This window comes from Anguilla rostrata, chromosome 17, assembly GCF_018555375.3.
Source record: "Anguilla rostrata isolate EN2019 chromosome 17, ASM1855537v3, whole genome shotgun sequence".
NCBI lineage: Eukaryota > Metazoa > Chordata > Actinopteri > Anguilliformes > Anguillidae > Anguilla > Anguilla rostrata.
The window spans coordinates 18,551,409-18,569,503 of record NC_057949.1 but is presented as its reverse complement, the minus strand read 5'-3'; the positions used below and the strand labels follow the sequence as shown (position 1 = coordinate 18,569,503).

Genomic DNA, 18,095 nt, shown 5'->3' with positions numbered 1-18,095 from the left:
ATAACCGAACCAAAAGATGACCATCAGCACAGTTGCGACAACAGCTGATAACAAGCTGAATTGTACAAAAGATAACCATCGTACCATGTGCCGACACACTGATAACAAGCATACCGAACCAAAAGATGACTATCAGCACCAGTGTGCCGACACAGCTGATAACAAGCTAACAGAACAAAATAATGCCATCAGCACCAGTGTGCCGACACAGCTGATAACAAGCTAACCGAACCAAAAGATGACCATCAGCACCAGTGTGCCGACACAGCTGATAACAAGCTAACCGAACCAAAAGATGACCATCAGCACCAGTGTGCCGACACAGCTGATAACAAGCTAACCGAACCAAAAGATGACCATCAGCACCATTCCCTGAAAGTTGAAATCGATCAGTTGGAGAAGAAATGTCAAGAAGTAACTAATCGGCTGACAGAATTGAGAAAAAAAAGTAGAAACTGTGTAATACTGTAATGCTGCAACAGGCATACTTTCCTGTGATAGGCACTGGGACATACCATTACTCCAGTGCAGATTAAGATCTTGACGTGGAGTGCCCCATTCGGACACAAAGCCAGCTTTTAAAAACATGAATTTCAGACATTTTTTAATTAATGCTCTTTCTCCCTCTTCCCAATTTGCCAATCATGTCCACACAGCAGGGGTTATCATAACCTCAGCCATCATTTTGGGAGAACACAGACAAACGTGCTCTTCTCTGAAACATGTGATGTCAGCTACCGCTTCTTATACCACAGTTCGCAAGTCAGACTCACGCAGACATGAGTCAGAGGAAGATGAGTGATTCTGCTAAGTGATTGTAAGGTAATGTAAAAGACACTTTACACGTGTGTCTCAATAGGTGCAAATTGCGGCCACCAGACTGTGGGACCCTGCCATGCACCAGTTCAGTGTTTTAACAACATAAGCCACCCAGCAGCCCACATGGAACCCTATTGTTAAAGATGTAAAAGCAGTTTGCAAAAAAAAAAAAAAGTGTCAGAAATACAAGATTTTAAAAAATCAATTAATTTATGCCAATCCAACCATTACTGCCCGTCACTCCTTCACTACCAGTCACAGCGAGGGTGCCCAAATTAATGTTTCTTCTGAACAGCCCCAGGACATTGAATGTGGATGGGCTTCTCCTAGGCAGTGTGTTGGTATTATGTGTACAGAGAGCTCTGTGTCAGTTTTGTTTGAGATCAGTCGCAGTGCCAGAAATGTCCAGTATGAGGAGATGCCCCGCAGATATGAGCCCCAAAGTCCTGCTTCTATTGTGTAGCCTGTTGGTTGTTTTTGCTGTGAGGGTTCAAATGCTAACAAAACAAACAAAATATAGCTTTATTGCTTGGTCATTTGATAATCTTAAAATTGTATAAATGTGACATTGATAAAGTGCATTGTTGCCTATGAAATTCACCTCTGCATGGACCAATAAAAAAAAAATGCAGACATTTAAGCAATTTTGCCTTTAAGTATAGTTGGATTAAGTATGTGCTTTGAATAAAAATATTAAATGGATAAAAATGTGAATGTGTTATTTGTAATTCAACAAAATGTGAACTGCCCGAGAGTCTGATTATGTTCCAAGGGAACGTTTTTCTGTGTATGTGTGTGTGTGTGTGTGTGCGCGCTAGGTTACATTCATTGTCTGTGCATTGCAATACACTGTAGACCATGGTGTAGCAACCTTTGTTGGATCTGCGTGTATGATTTGTTTCTATGTGTTAGTTTGTTTAGGTCCCTCACATCCCTCTCAACTTGTTGCTCAATAGTGACCACTCTGGTCATTTACAAGTCTGCAGTCAGTCTGCCTGGTCTCAGGAGTGAGAAGCAGCATCTAGCCACAGAGATGGGAAAAGACTACACAAATTATTGACTATTACAAATTGGGAGACTGTGATTAATAGGGCTCTAACACAAACAGACACACAAACACACATGCACTCTCTCTCTCTCTCTCTTTCTCTCTCTCTCTTTTATTTTGAGGAAGTGTTGCCTAAGTTTAGAACACTCAAGCACTCCCTGTCCAAAATGGGTTAATGGGTGTGACCTCTGAGGAAATTCCCTAGGAGAACAAGAGTTGTTGAGAGAAGAATGAGTTGTCTAGTAGTTGTGGAAGTTTTGAAAACCAGGCATATGTTTCTGTGGTAATTATTGCAATTGCTTAGCATGCTTTTGGAGAGGTGCAATTGAATTGCATTTTTCTTATTTCACAGCAAATGAAGGATAGATCAGCCAGGGGGCAGGAGCTTGGATAGTAAAGCATTTTATGATTGTCTGCAATGCAAAAGCACGAGCTGCATAACCCAGGAGGTGACCGTTCTCCTTTTCCTTTGTTTCCAAACCCCATGTTTAGTGTCCACAGATTTTTTTGGTTATATTTTGCCCTTTCAAAAATCTAAATGTACTGCATTAAAACAGAAAAGTAAACTGGAATATTACAGGCCCAGAGGAAAAGGACCAAAGGAGTTGTGGGCCTGTGGACAGCTTCCTGCAGCTGGGGTGAGTCCACCTGTGGTTTGGTTTTTATCACATACTTCACACCTTCACTTTTGACAGGAGACCATTTTGCCACATCTTTGGGGCTGGAATAGAGGTATATAATGCAAAAGTACAACAGTTAATATATAATAATCAAATTGTCATATACATTCCCCTACATTACAACAAAATGGAGAAATCCCTGTGCATACAGTGTACTTTATAGCAAGATATAGGCAGTGTAAGCAAAGTGAGGATTAAGTCAAATACATTTAATTTTCTGAATCCTGCAGTTTTAACAGCCAGCACCCCCATGTAATATCCAGCACTGTGTATAATGAACACAAGTGCAATATTTTGAGAATATCGAGAATTTAGTATATTTTCGCAAATTGTTGATGAGGGTGGGGTATTTTGCAAAAACTTAAATATGGACTTCAATCATGGATTAGTAAACTCGACAGTTAACGTATTTGTTTTCTGTAATCTTATTGACCTGCTGCTGCCAGAGTTTGCAAGGGGACAGCAAGGAGGGAGAGTGGAGTGGGGGGGGGGGGGGGGGGTGAGAGGGAAACCACTCAAAAGGGTAGACTCCAAATATTGAATGAAGCAGATTAGTTCTACTAGTAGCTGCCACTACATTTAACCAGTTTCAGAGTCACAGGACATGAACATACCCACACAACAACTGATATAGAAAAAATACCAATATCTTTATTAGAGGACAAAATTCATTGGAGGCAATTTAGAAAGAGGAGGTAAGGTATTTTGGGGCCATGTGGCAGGAGGCTGGCTCAATCACAGCAAATGACACACATTAGGTGCTAAAATGCAATACTCAAAGAGTGCTGTTCAATTATTATATAAGCCCACACTTTAAAATTACACACTCAAGGGTTAACCCAATATTCAATACGTTTCTCACAGTGGAATAATGCAATACACATGGGGGGGCGATAGCCAATACTTAAGACTTTTCTCAGAGTGAAAACACACGGCAGGAACCAGCCCCCTCTATGGCCTAGCTACCCGTATACCCCTCCCCAGCACTGTCCTCCCACCTCCCCTTATTAAAACAGATACATAGTTTAGATATTGTTAAATAAAAATTCATATACAGACAAGGACTATAATGTCACAATGGACATACATAGAACATAGAATGAATGATGATGATTAAAAATGTTACCCCCCCCCCCCCCCCCCCCGGGACGCAGCCACAGAGTTGTGCACTCGAACCCCACAGGCGCTCGCAGTGCAGGTGCACAGATGCAGTTCATGAGGGGTGGACTTCAACTCGGGTTTTGTGCATAAAGGAGTGCGTCCATAACAGGAGAGCAGACAGTAAAACACATACACCGAGCAAGCAGTGTGTGTGACAAATGGCCGAGGGGATTCTACACTCCTAATCAGGAGAATTATCTAACTGTCTTCAACGCCAGCACCAAATGGTAAGTCACTCGCGCCATTAAATACACCTGTGGACAAAGTCTGCCTAACCGCTCCGCTACACAGGAGTAAATAATCCTCTATAATTATCTTCACGTCGGCCACTCCTAGTGAGGGCGGACACCACAACTTAAGTGTTCCAGAAATGAGTGCAAATTCAGACCAGCAGCAGTTCCCCTCAGCTCTGCTTCTGGCCTCCATGGCTCTGCTATTTAAAGTATTTCCCCAGAGTCCAAACAGAGCCCCTGGTGAAACTGATTGCTTCTAATTTGAGAATGCTTGTTCATGTTGGCAGCGATGCTGTGGGTGGCGGTTTAGTCCAACGCCGCCACCCCACAGCTCACTACACTACTTTTAAGGATACTTTCTCCACGAGCATATAGAATGTAATGTACAGAATGTTATACCTCTAAAGATTCATAATTTCTGTTGGTTATCAAGTGTCCTTTTGGTGTCTCCAAATGGCCTTTATGGAAACTGGCCTAGATATAACTTTGAAAAAAAAACTGAATGCTGAATGTTCATTTTTGGTGGTATTGTCATCAAGGATTTCTCCAGTGTTGTGGATGTGGATCCATTGTGTTTCTAAGTCCAGCACGGATAGCCACAAGCTTCAGTATTCACTCAAAAAGAGAGAAAAAAAACTTTTAGGTGAGAAAAAAATATTCCACTGTGCTTGAGCTTCTGTTACATTGTTTCAATAATATTCAGAGTAATTCTGACTTTTGGAAAATAAACTCCCAATTGTTATCTTTCAGAAGAGACTAGGATTATGCCTGTAGTCAAAGGGGGTTTATGATTAGCAACTGCTTTATTTTGGGTATGTTATTCCCAGGCTTGTGTTAAAAAGGGGGCGCTACAGAAGAAGTTAAATGTGGTTAACTCTGCCATCCTTTCTTAACTCTGGCAAGGGCATTAACCCTAAGCACATGCACATTCACTTCAAGCAAACTCTGACACACCACAGCTTGCTCTAGCTGATATTAATTCTCGTAGGGCTGCAATCCAATCTGTGAAATGTTCTATCCTCGCAAGTTTCAAAAGCCTCTCTCTCCCCAGGATGATATTTAGTAGAGGAAAATCAATATTTCTGGATAATAGCTCTAAGGTCTAGGGCACAAGCTTTGGAGATGACCACTTCACCATAATGCACAATTGCCTCTCAGATAGAAATTTCCTCACATGTCTTGCAGCAGTAAAAAAAATAAAAAAAATAAATTCAGAATGAGCAGATGAAAAAATACCAACTCAGAACCACAGTAGCATTAGAATTCAATCTACATAGAAAGAGCAATAGTTGTTTTGATATTCTGCGCATAAAAAAAAATGCCTTGTGGCAAATCGGTTCAAGGCACTTACAGATTTCTTTTAGATGGGATGTTTAATTGAGGTTAAATATGGTTTGTTTTCCTCTAATATAATAAGATATGAAGCCATACTTTTTTGTTAACATACATCTCAAATGTGAACTGACATAAATCCCTTTCTTAATGAAATACTACAAAATAGTAATTGATGCAAAAGACGAACTTTGTATTTCTTTGTATTGTTTATGAAAAAACCGCGGACAGACAGCTATTGCATAATTGGCTAAATAACTTCATACATCAATAGAAGCAGGGACCCGCTTTTAAAAAAAAAAGATTTAGGTGTATTGTAGTAATTGCAGGCTACGTCCCTCCTCGCATTTTTGTGTTCTGTTGTACCGTGTGGCTGTTATGCAATATGTAAAATTGAATATGAGAAAGACTATATATTGTTCTGGAAAATTAAATTTTTAATAAGAAAGAAGTAGCTACTTCTACTTATCACTTCCTCTCATTTCCACCCTCTTTAAAATAAAAACGTTCCCAAACGCATTGTGACCCTGATAAAACTTCCGGATGTCAAACGAGTAACAATTAGCCGGTTAATGATTTTACATAGAAGGCATGTCAGTCGGCATGCGTGGTAAACTACATACAATAAATTAATAAAGACAAATTTGATGTAACTTCAACCTTAAGATCGCCTCAAGTCAAACCTAGCTTGCAAAGCAAATGACAGCTGCTAGCAGACAACCAGCCTGACGTAGGGAAAAAAATGAGATTAACAAATATTTTTCATAACTGACAAATAAAATTGACAAACAAATGTATCCAAACTGATTCACAAGTAAATGTAGCTGATTCACATATAAATGGAGCTGATCCACAAATAAATGTAGCGGGTTCACAGATAAAACCATTATAAAACCAACATTGTTGCACTAACAAACAAATCTCTTCCGGAAAAAGGCCCATTTAAGCACAGTCTGGCTCGTGTGGAATTGCTTGCATTTATTGTGGATTTTTGAGACGATCCTCACAGCAGGGCGTGCTGCGTGCAAATAAATCCACAGGCTTCTTCCACTGAGTCTACTCCAGCCAATCAGATTTTAAGACATGCTTTCAGCAAGTATAGAACTATCAGGTTGTTCCTTTGGAATATTTATACAAATGTATCATATGGCATTAGACAAATGCAAATACATCGACAAATGCAAGTGTATCCACAAATGCATCGCTTTGACTTCCTGAGAATGTAACTCTTTACAATTCCAAGATAAATAACTAAGATAAGTATGTTCTTGACTTTATTACATCAACAACACCACATTATGAAAAATTGGGATGGCAGGTATGCCATCCCGCCAAGTTATTGGGATGGCAGGTATGCCATCCCGCCAAGTTACACCTTGGCGGGGGCATGCCCCATACGTATACAGCACCAAGAGTTTGGCACTTTTCAGGGTTCCCCACAGAAATAACCACAACAGCCACAGACACTCAGCCCTTAAAAACATTAAATTCTGTACATTCTCACCCCATTTCAACAGACAGAATTCATAAACAACTTCACATGTCCACACAATAAAGCCCCAAACTAAGGGGATTTTGCGTTTTCTCCTTCTTCTTCTCCTTCTTCTTCTCATTCTTATTTTTCCTGCCACCTATCCCACAAACAAAATATCTCCCCGTTGGACATTTTACCGACACCAGCCAAATCTTCACCTACACGACCCAATCAAAAACTCACGTACACACGCAAAATACCCATACCTTTTTACTCAGAAACATTTCCAATTTAAACAGCTAGTCTGCCTGTGGCCTAGTGGGCAAGGTTGCAGTCTTGGGAACATGGGGTCTCAGGTTCAAGCCCAGTTAGGAACACATTTCTTTAACCTGCTTTTACCCTCACTAATAATTGTCTACTACTTCTCAATTATTGCTTTTGCACCATATCTACCTGCCGTTCATCGAACGTATACAATGCATTATGACGTACCGTCTGCATGTTCAGTTATTAACCGACTACAATATTGCAAAGCCATATGGATTCAACGGGAGCTCTTCTGTGCTTACTGGCCTGTGTTCTTCTTTAAAACCACAGACAGGTTTGCTAATGATATTTCACGCATTGCATAGCTATGTCATGGTGCTGCACTAACAAAGTCACAGACTGGTAAACCTCCAGTTGAACGATTGAATCCCGCCTCGCTCTCAGGCAGATAATTTCCTCTTTTACACTAACGTTGTCTTACGCTTATATTTGCTTTACCAAAACTCACTCATGGCCACCCATATGCATTTCATGACGGCAAATGTATTCCTTTTATTAAAAAGTTACACCAGTTCACCACTGTGCCATTTCTACTAACTATATTTCTTCACTTGGCTACCGTACAAAACCTTATCAGCAAACACCACGTTTCTACATTCATGTTACCTCGCCCTGTTTCTCTATCTAGCCACATACAAACAATTACTACGTATGTACGTTCTGCAACTCCCCATTAAAACATTACATTTAAAATCATGACTCACTCATAATTATAACTACTAGTACTGAACATGGGAAAAGCACATCAGTGCAATAGATTTCACACGTTACCCTCCACTTTATCAACTAAAGTTATATACCAAATGTTATATATACCGTTCGATAAGAACTGCATTGAATTTATTTGAATATGATAATATTCAAATACAAAAATATGAAATAACATTTTATTGCTTTTTATATTATTAATTTTATAAAAAAAGCACAATTAGTTGGATGAGCACAATTAGGCTCGGTACCAATTACCCTCCTAACCACTCCATCTACACAATCACACTAATTTTACACGGTCACAAGATTCGCCAACTGATACAAGAGTTCTCCGAGAACTGAGTGAGCCGAAAGTTAACAAGGGGTAGTCGCTGTTCCGGCCTCCAACGCTCCCTCGACAAAGAGTAAATTAAAGTGCTGATTTAAAAGCGAGCGCTGACACACCTGGCAGTGCGTTGCTTAATGTTCCGTTACCTTGTGTTGGGCTAGCGGAATCAAAGTCTAACACCTTCCCTAAATGTATTCCCAGTAAACAGACAGTGCCAGATCTGTATGTTGTTAATTCCGCAATGAGTTAGATTGTGTCGGTGTTCCGCATGAACGTCTATTATTCTTTGTACGAGGAAGACGCAGCTTGAAATATTTAACTTTCACTTCTAACTTCCACAGCATTCTCACACCATAAAATGGCCGCAAGAAGTTCGACTGATGCCTGTGAGTAGCTATACAACTGTGTACTTGTTTTGTTAGGTGTAGGATTTAATGCAAACAATTTGAAATATTGAAAATTCGTAAAGGAAACATTCATAATCAAACAAAAGATACATTACAAAAACGATTCTTTGCTCTTTAATAGCCTATAGGCTAGGCCTATTCTTTCTTTAACAGTTCCGGGTTTAAACGGTGACTTCGGGCTTATTTTAAATTCTTATTTTAACTTTCGTGCTATTACAGTTTCTCTTAGAATTTGTAGAATTTTTAATAGTTAATTTATTGTATGATGCTGTAATTTAACATTCGGTCGATGAATGGAGGAGAGGATATTTTATATTTATGAATTCAGAGACAGTTTGGGGGAAAATGTTGAATTCACAATTAACCTAAATTAAAGAGAGATAATAATAATAATAATAATAATAATAATCAAATTGTGTTGAGTGTAAGTGCATATTCTGAAATACTTGTTTTTGGTGACTAAGTACATCTATGTTATGGAAGTTTAATCCTATTCCGATAAATAATATCAATACCCCCTATAATTTGCTCATTTTGAAGGAGGTATTATATTTGCAGGTTTATATGCTATGTGTATTCAATTTTTCTATTATTGTTGTTGTAATAAATAATGATTTACTTTGTTAGTAACAGGGGATGTGAACACAGAGGATGATCCAAGTGGAAGGCACAGCCCTCCAGGGAACCGTCCAAACAGTAAGTTAATACCACTGGTCTGTACTGCACCGTGTCATGTTGGCCATAAAACATGTCTCTTGAGTAACATTTTTTTTTTTAAAGCCTGAATTGGCTTTCAATGTGTAAAATAGCTGATAGAGAGTAAATGTAATTGAAATTCTTATAATCATATTACAAATAGGACAAGGAATATTCTAACAGTTTAAAGATTAATTAATTATTACATTCAAAAGAATCATGAGATTCAAAAGAAGACATACAGAACAATTTTTGCACGACACTTAAAGTTAATTCACCAGAAGTGACAGTTTTTATAGTAAAACTTACATGAGTGCCAGAATGTGGATTTTTAAATAAATGTTTACCTCTTTATAGTTTTTTTTGTTTTGTATTTCATGATTCCCCTACTCAGAAACTAGTTGAGTTTGTTGTGGAACCTGAAGTGCCACCTGTGTTGTATCGCATTCATTTATTTATGAAAGTATTTACATCAGGTGATGCCCAATCTTTGCCCATTTAAATGAAAAATATTTATTTTTATGATATGGCAAAAATGTATTCAAAGTAACTTTGCAGTTAAATTAAAATATAAGGCTTTGACCTTGCCTTATAGCAAAGATTGTGTTTTACTTTGCAGTGTCTGATCTGAGGATCGTGCTGCTGGGGAGGTCTGGAGAACTGAAGAGCAAAGTGGGAAATATCATCCTGGGGAGAGAGGCTTTTGCAACTGAGCCCTCCTTCTTTTCAGTAAAACAGCAGTGTGAGAGAGCCAGTGGACTGGTGGATAGGAGACATGTGACTGTGATCAACACTCCTGACTTACTGCATCCCCAGATCTCTCAGCTTGAAATAGACAAGCAGACTGAGTCGTGTGTCTGTCTATCTGACCCTGGGCCCCATGTGCTTCTGCTGGTGCTGCAGCCTGAGAGATTTACAGAAACAGACAGTAACAGAATGAGGAGGATTCTGCTCAGTTTGGGTGATCAGGCCTTTAACTACACAATGGTACTGATCACCCATGATGGCAAAAAAACAGATGATTGTATTGATGAACAAAGGGATCTTATCGAAAAATGCAGAGGAAGGTATCACAGGTTCGGCAATATAGACAAGACCGACCATGCTCAGATTAGTACATTTATGGAAAGAGTTAACAGAGTAGTGAATAAGAACAAAGGAAGCTACCTCATCTGTGAGATATATAAGGAGGCAGAATCAGATACACATTCAACACCAGTGACTGGAAGTGAGCAAGATATGGAGAGAGCAAGTAGCAAGAGAGAAGACCAGAAAACCCAGGAAGAAAAAATGGACATTTCCCGTGAGTATATGTAATAAACAGTTCAGATAAAACCTAAAAAATAATTTGATTTCTGTAATATTTGGTCGATCACAGCCAGTGTCTTTCTTTATTGAGTTTGCATGTTCTTCCGTGTCTGCGTGGGTTTCCTCTGGGTACTCCTGTTTCCACCCACAGTCGAGAGATATTCAGGTTTGGCTAATTGGAGGCTCTAAGTTGCCTGTAGGTATGAGTGTGTGAGTGAATGGTGCATGTGCCCTAAATGGATTGGGGGCCGGTTTAGAATTTTGTTCCTGTCTCTCGCCCAGTGCATGCTGGGACAGGCTGGAGATCCCCCCCCCCCCCATTGATGGATCATGGATGGATGAATACTAGGTCTTGCTGAATTTCAGCATGTGTAATCTGCTATTAAATCATGTTTTGCTTGGTTGGTTTGCTAGCTGGTGACTTCTATTTCCAGGGTATTTTTTCCACTAATTTCAATTCAATTCAGTTCATTCGAATGACCACACAGGCACAACTGGTGGAATTTCCTCTTGGTACAGCATTAAAATCAAATCAGTTTCTAACAATAGACTAACACAATCTCATGACCTATATTAAACACCAAGTTTGGCTGTATTTATTTCTATACGGTGTGTATTCCATATTTTGTATTATATTTCTTGTGTATTACAACCTTAGAGTTACAAGCCCAATTCCCTACAGTGCTGCCTACCTCACCAGAGCAGGACATGTTTAGGCCAGACAGGGCTCCTCAGGGTACACTGACACTGCAGTAGTTCCTCTCCTCTTAGTTCCTGGTTATCAGTGAGAGATGCGCCTCTCCTCCTGTTGTAGTAATTTGTGACCTGTAGTGCATCAGACGTGGACATGCTTTGGCTGCAGTGAGGCACGTGTGTGGTGCATCAGTGACTCAAAAACAAAATCTGAGGATTATAGAGTGGGGAGAGAAAATGTGGGAGATGGGTGGGAGAGCTCCTAACAATACAAAATAAACCAATATCTCACATAATGAAAAAAAAAAAAACAAAGTTTGTACACTAACAGATATACCCCAGCGGAGGAGAATGAGTATTGATCAACCCCCAATGAGTGAGTAAAGTTAGCAGAGCTACATGGCATACACAGGGGTCTGTGCAGAGAACAGTCAGACTTCTTCCATAGTATCACAAATTGAGTTGACAATGACAAATTGCTTTGGATGATTTATTGAGCAAAACTGTCTACAGCTAGCAATGGTCACATTATATGTACAATATACCACTTACTGAAACAACTTTCAAGTTATTAATGGAACTATTATTCTATGAAATGAGGAAGACCCATTTCAATAGCTATCAGTCTAGGTGGAATTCAGGAAAGTATGGCCACAGATGCTGGTAATGGGGCCTAATGTTATATAATGTGCCATGGTAACAGCTTGGAGAATAAAATCCTTGTACATCATCTCAGAGTGAAAATGAACTTAATCTTAAACTCACAGACATCTAGTCATAATTTCATGTGGATAAAACTTCCTGTGGGTAACACATGCTGGGTTAACATGCTTTCTCACACAGTAACCCTGGTGTCCTACTTTGCAGTTCCTGAGCTGAGGATTGTGCTGCTGGGGAGGTCTGGAGAAGTGAAGAGTAAAGCAGGAAATATCATCCTGGGAAGAGAGGTTCTTTCAGTAAACAATCAGTGTGAGAGAGCTCAAGGTCTGGTGAATGGGAGGCCTGTGACTCTGATCAACACTCCAGACTTACTGGACCCTGAGCTCCCTGACAGGAAATTATTCTGTCAGATAGAGAGGTGTGTTACCCTGTCTGCCCCAGGTCCTCATGCACTTCTGCTGGTGCTGGAGAGCAGCACATTTACAAAGGATGATAAACAAAGACTGAAGAGAATCCTGGGCTTTTTCAGTGATGAGTCCTTTAAGTACTCAGTGGCACTGGTGAGAGAGGAGAGTAAAAGTATTTTTAACATTAAGGATACTATTTATTCAACAATTAGTAAGAGTCCTGTTCATAAAGTTGTTGAGAAGTGCAGTCACACGTTGAATAACACAGAAGAGATTAATTCCACCCAGGTTACTAAATTAATGGAGAAAATAGAGCAGATGGTGGAGAGGAATGGAGGAGGTTTCCTCCGCTGTGAGATGTTCAAGGAGCCAGAATCAGCTGCACTTGGAGCGATAGAGGGCTCACTGATGGGGACGGAACAGAAGATGGAGAGGAAGCAGAAACCACAGGCACGGCCTAGAGAACAACAGCGAATGGGAAAAGGAGAAAAAGGTAAAAATAGAATCACAGCAAGAAAGGTCATTATTATATTAGTTTGTGTGACTAATGGTGAGAACTGATTGATAGTTAAGTTAACCCTTAATGCTTTGAAACAAGATAAACAAAGATTAATGAAACCCGAAAAAAAAATCTGGCCTTTTATTGGCTACAGCAAATGTATGCACATCACTCATAACTGATGCACTAGACATTGAAAATTATTATTTAAAAACCGACAACTCAAGGGTGAAAACAAATCCCTGAAATATGAATACATAATTTCATATTTCTTTGTAGTGAGATGTTCAGCTACATTTTATTTGCCTACATTTTATTATTTACCAAAATGGCTAAAATGGCTTAAAACAGAAGGGAACTCACCAGTGGAATTAGGCCTGTGTATTGAAGAAAACTGAAGATGTACTGATATAGAATCAGGGGAAGTGACTCACACATTGACAATAATAAAATAAGATAATGGTCAGAAGATAACAGACTCTTCCTTTTTATTCCAGTGGCTGAAGGTGACAGACTGAACTTGGTGTTGTTTGGGAGCAGTGGAGCTGGGAAGACTTCTGCAGGAAACGCCATCCTGGGACAGAGCAAGTCCAGTGTGGATCCCAGCTCCTCTTCAGTGTGTGAGAGGAGAGAGGGAGAAGTGTGCGGTCGCCTGGTTACCGTGGTGGAAATGCCAGCTCTGTGTGAATCACAGCTCTCTGCATCCACTGTGTCTTGCCTCTGTGCCTCTCTCTGTGGCCCTGGAGTTCATGCCTTCCTCATGGTCATACCATCTGCTCATCTCACTGATGAAGACAAGGCAGAATTAACAAAGATTCAGGAGATATTTGGCTCAAGAGTCACTGATTACATGATGGCCTTTTTTACCCATGAAAGTCCAACTGCTCAACCTGTTCTTGACATTCTGCAGCAGAATGAAGATACTCGGGAGCTTCTGAAGATCTGCAGCAACAGGTTCTGTGTTTTCAACAACCAGGGCATTGTGAATAACCCAATAGTTCCAAAGCTTCTGGAGGCTATAGAGATGATGAATATAGCAACAGAAAGCTGTTTTTCCCTGGTTATGTACTTGGAGGCACAGCTGGAGAAGGACAGAGAGCTGGAGGCCAGGAACAAGATTGAGCTAGAGGAGAAGGACAGAAAGATCAGAGAATTAGAACAAAATATTAAGGGGACATCACTGGGTAAGTGTGAAGGTGTTCATTATTTGTTTATAATCTTAATAAGTAGCTATTGCTATAAGGTTTTTCTGGGAAAAATAGCCCCTTTTGAATCTTGACATTTGACAATCATAATGTAACCTTGGAGTAATGACCACTGGCATACTTTAGAAAATTTTACAGAAATTTTATTTATTTATTTTTTTTTACAGAAAAACTGTCTATTTTCACTCCACTTTCATATATACAAAAACTGATTTACTTATAGATTAGACCACAATAAAGCACTACAAGAATAAGAACAATGAGAACAATCATCAGCTGCTGTTCATGTCACAAAACGTAACTAAAATGTCAGATTGTGTAAATCCATCCATCCATCCATTATCTATACCGGCTTATCCTGAGCAGGGTCACGGGGGGTGCTGGAGCCTATCCCAGCGTGCATTGGGCGAGAGGCAGGAATACACCCTGTACAGGCCACCAATCTATCACAGGGCACACATACCATTCACTCACACCTATGGGCAATTTAGAGTCTCCAATCAGCCTACCTGCATGGAGAACATGCAAACTCTACACAGAAAGGCCCCAAAATTCAAACCTGCGGCCTTCTTGCTGTGAGGCAACAGCGCTACACACTGCACCACCTGAAATCCTCCTCCAGGGCCTGGGTTAAACCAAACGCCCCCCCCCCCCCCAATTATCTCAAAACAGCTTTGTAATTTTTTACAATTTCTTTTTTTATTATTAAAAAAATGTTTACCTATGTTGTTCTGATGTGTGCACTGCCAAACTACACAGTGGGGTCTCTTGTACTTTTTGTTCAACAGTACTATTAATAGGGGGTGACTGACTGATTAAAGCAAGGGGGGCAAACCCTTGGCCTGGAGCGCTGGTCAGTGTGTTGGTTTTTGTTTCAACCAATTACCTTAGTTTTAGTTTTCTGGCAGCTCTATACACTATACTTGGGCCAGATTTACCAAGTCTTTTCAGATGCAGACATGACATATTCTGCACAAGAAACTACATCTTATGTATCAAACAGGCACACAGGGCTGGAAACGAAGTATGCATGTTATCTACGTGAGTCATTGCCAGGTTCGCTTTTCTCTTTAATGCATATGCATTAAATGGAGGATCGCGCAAATAATGGATGGAGATATCATGTGTAGATGCTTATGTATTCCGCTGAATTTACAAAAGTTCACTTAATTCGGGTCAATTTTTGTGTGAAACTTCTCTGTCTCGATAGGGCTGGTATAAATCACAGCAAAACAGGGACACAGGTATAGGCCTGAAAGACGCACTAAGGGAATCTTTGCAACAAGAATCACTTCTGAATCACTTGACTTCTGAATGTGTAAGATAGGCTTCACAAATGACACACTGACATAGGTCCCTCCTGACAATGCAGCAGTAAACTCCAAGAGAGAATGAAGAGCCTTTTTAATAGACATCCATTTGAGTGCATTTGAGTAAACTATCTCTTTGACAGACAAACATACACTAGTAATTTGTGCTTTGAGAATTAATATGCCTAATAGATCTAAAAATTTTAACATTCTTTTTTATAAAAAGTTCATTGTCCAAGTACTGTTACCTTTTAGAACCACAACAGAAGTTTAGTTGCTGTCATATGGTCACCTTAAGGCCAGTTTGAGGTCTATCGACAGAGTGTCCTGAACCTGCAGGGCTTCAGTTTGAAACCCGTGAGACATACAGTCTGAAACTTTTAATACTTTTTTTATAATGCTCTTAATTCAATGAAACGTCTACCTGAATTTAACAGTTTCTTCATTTTGCAGGTGTTGAGTGTAAAGATCAGAGCTCGGACTGTGTGAGGATAGTGCTCGTGGGGAAGACAGGAAGTGGGAAAAGTGCCACAGGAAACACCATTCTGCACAGAGAGGAGTTCAAGTCTGAGGCCAGTTCAAAATTAGTGACGACCTGCTGTAAGAAAGGAGTAGGAGAAGTAGATGGCAAGTGTGTTGCTGTAGTTGACACGCCGGGTCTCTTTGACACATCATTTACGAATGAGGAGGTCCAGCAGGAAATAGCCAAATGCATTTCCTTTTTGGCCCCAGGACCTCATGTGTTTCTCCTAGTTCTACAAATTGGAAGATTCACAAAGGAGGAAGAGGAAACATTGCAGGTCATTAAGAATACCTTTGGTAAAATGGCTGAAATGTTCACCATGGTCTTGTTCACAAGAGGGGATGATCTTAATGAAGAGTTCATTGAAGAATATATTCAAAGAGGCGACCCTTCAATCCAAAATCTGATTCAAGACTGTGGAAACAGGTTTCATGTCTTCAATAATGAAAACAAGGACAATCGCACCCAATTGTCTGAGCTGCTGAAAAAGATAGACATGATGGTGGAGAAGAATGGAGGAGGCTGCTACACCAATGAGATGTTCCAGGAGGCAGAAAGGACCATAAATAAAGAGTGTGAAAGAATACTGAGAAAGAAAGAGGAAGAGATGCAGAGAGAGAAAGAGGGGCTGAAGGCAAAACATGAAGAGGAGATTAAAAAAATAGAGAGCAGGATGGAAGAGCAGAGACTTAAAGAAGTGGAAGAAAGAAACCGTCGGGAAAAAGAGCTGAAAGACAAAGAAGAACATTTAAGGAAAGAGTGCGAAGAGTGGAAAAAAAGAGAGCAGGAGGAAAAAGAAAGAAGAGATGAGGAAGAGAAAAAGAAAAAGGAAAAACAAGAATTAGAGTGGATGGGGGAAATGGATAAGATAGAGAAAGAGAGAACTAGAATGAAAGAGGAGTGGAAACGTAGGGAAGATGAGGAAAAAAATAGGGTAGAAAGAGAGGAGAAACAGAGACAAGAGATGATAGAAAAACAAATCAGAGAAAGGAAAGAATTTGAGGAAAAGCAAGCAGAAGAAAAGAAAAAGAGAGATAGAGAGAAGCAGGAGAGGAAAAACTGTGAGAAGAGAGAAAGAAGGGAGTGGGAACAGAAAATGAAAGACGCAGAAAAAGAGAAAAAAGAGATACAAGAAGATATGAAGAAACGAGCCGAGGAACAGCTGGAGAAGGTCCGAGAGCTGGAGGCCAGGCACAAGATGGAGCTAGAGGAGAAGGACAGAAAGATCAGAGAATTAGAACAAAATATTAAGGGGACATCACTGGGTAAGTGTGAAGGTGTTCATTATTTGTTTATAATCTTAATAAGTATGATAATTACATCAGAATAATGTAATACCCTTAGCAAAGTAATGACAATGCATTTCAGAGTGTATTACAGACAATGGCTGATAATTTCTCACTGAGATAGTACTGGAATAGAATGAAAAGATGCAGCTATTGCTATAAGGTTTTTCTGGGAAAAATAGCCCCTTTTGAATCTTGACATTTGACACTCATAATGTAATCTTGGAGTAATGACCATTGGCATACTTTAGAAAACATTTTTTAACAGAAACAGTCTATTTTCACTCCACTTTCATATATACAAAAACTGATTTACTTATAGATTAGACCACAATAAAGCACTACAAGAATAAGAACAATGGGAACAATCATCAGCTGCTGTTCATGTCACGAAATGTAACTAAAATGTCAGATTGTGTAAATTCATCCATCCATCCATTATCTATACCTGCTTATCCTGAGCAGGGTCACGGGGGGTGCTGGAGCCTATCCAAGCATGCATTGGGTGAGAGGCAGGAATACACCCTGTACAGGCCACCAATCTATCACAGGGCACACATACCATTCACTCACACCTATGGGCAATTTAGAGTCTCCAATCAGCCTACCTGCATGGAGAACATGCAAACTCTACACAGAAAGGCCCCAAAATTCAAACCTGCGGCCTTCTTGCTGTGAGGCAACAGCGCTACACACTGCACCACCTGAAATCCTCCTCCAGGGCCTGGGTTAAACCAAACGCCCCCCCCCCCCCCAATTATCTCAAAACAGCTTTGTAATTTTTTACAATTTCTTTTTTTATTATTAAAAAAATGTTTACCTATGTTGTTCTGATGTGTGCACTGCCAAACTACACAGTGGGGTCTCTTGTACTTTTTGTTCAACAGTACTATTAATAGGGGGTGACTGACTGATTAAAGCAAGGGGGGCAAACCCTTGGCCTGGAGCGCTGGTCAGTGTGTTGGTTTTTGTTTCAACCAATTACCTT

At 39.9% G+C, this 18,095-nt stretch overlaps 1 protein-coding gene across 1 annotated transcript in view; it reads left to right on the top strand.

Annotated features, from left to right (window-relative positions):
- LOC135244080 (uncharacterized) overlaps positions 1 to 18,095 on the top strand; it is a 126,982-nt gene that overhangs the window by 28,845 nt on the left and 80,042 nt on the right. Inside the window, exons 3-5 of the mRNA XM_064316278.1 lie at positions 12,664 to 12,777; positions 13,281 to 13,967; positions 15,752 to 17,086. Of these exons, the coding sequence (XP_064172348.1) occupies positions 12,664 to 12,777; positions 13,281 to 13,967; positions 15,752 to 17,086 (2,136 nt within the window). The remainder of the gene's footprint in view (positions 1 to 12,663; positions 12,778 to 13,280; positions 13,968 to 15,751; positions 17,087 to 18,095) is intronic.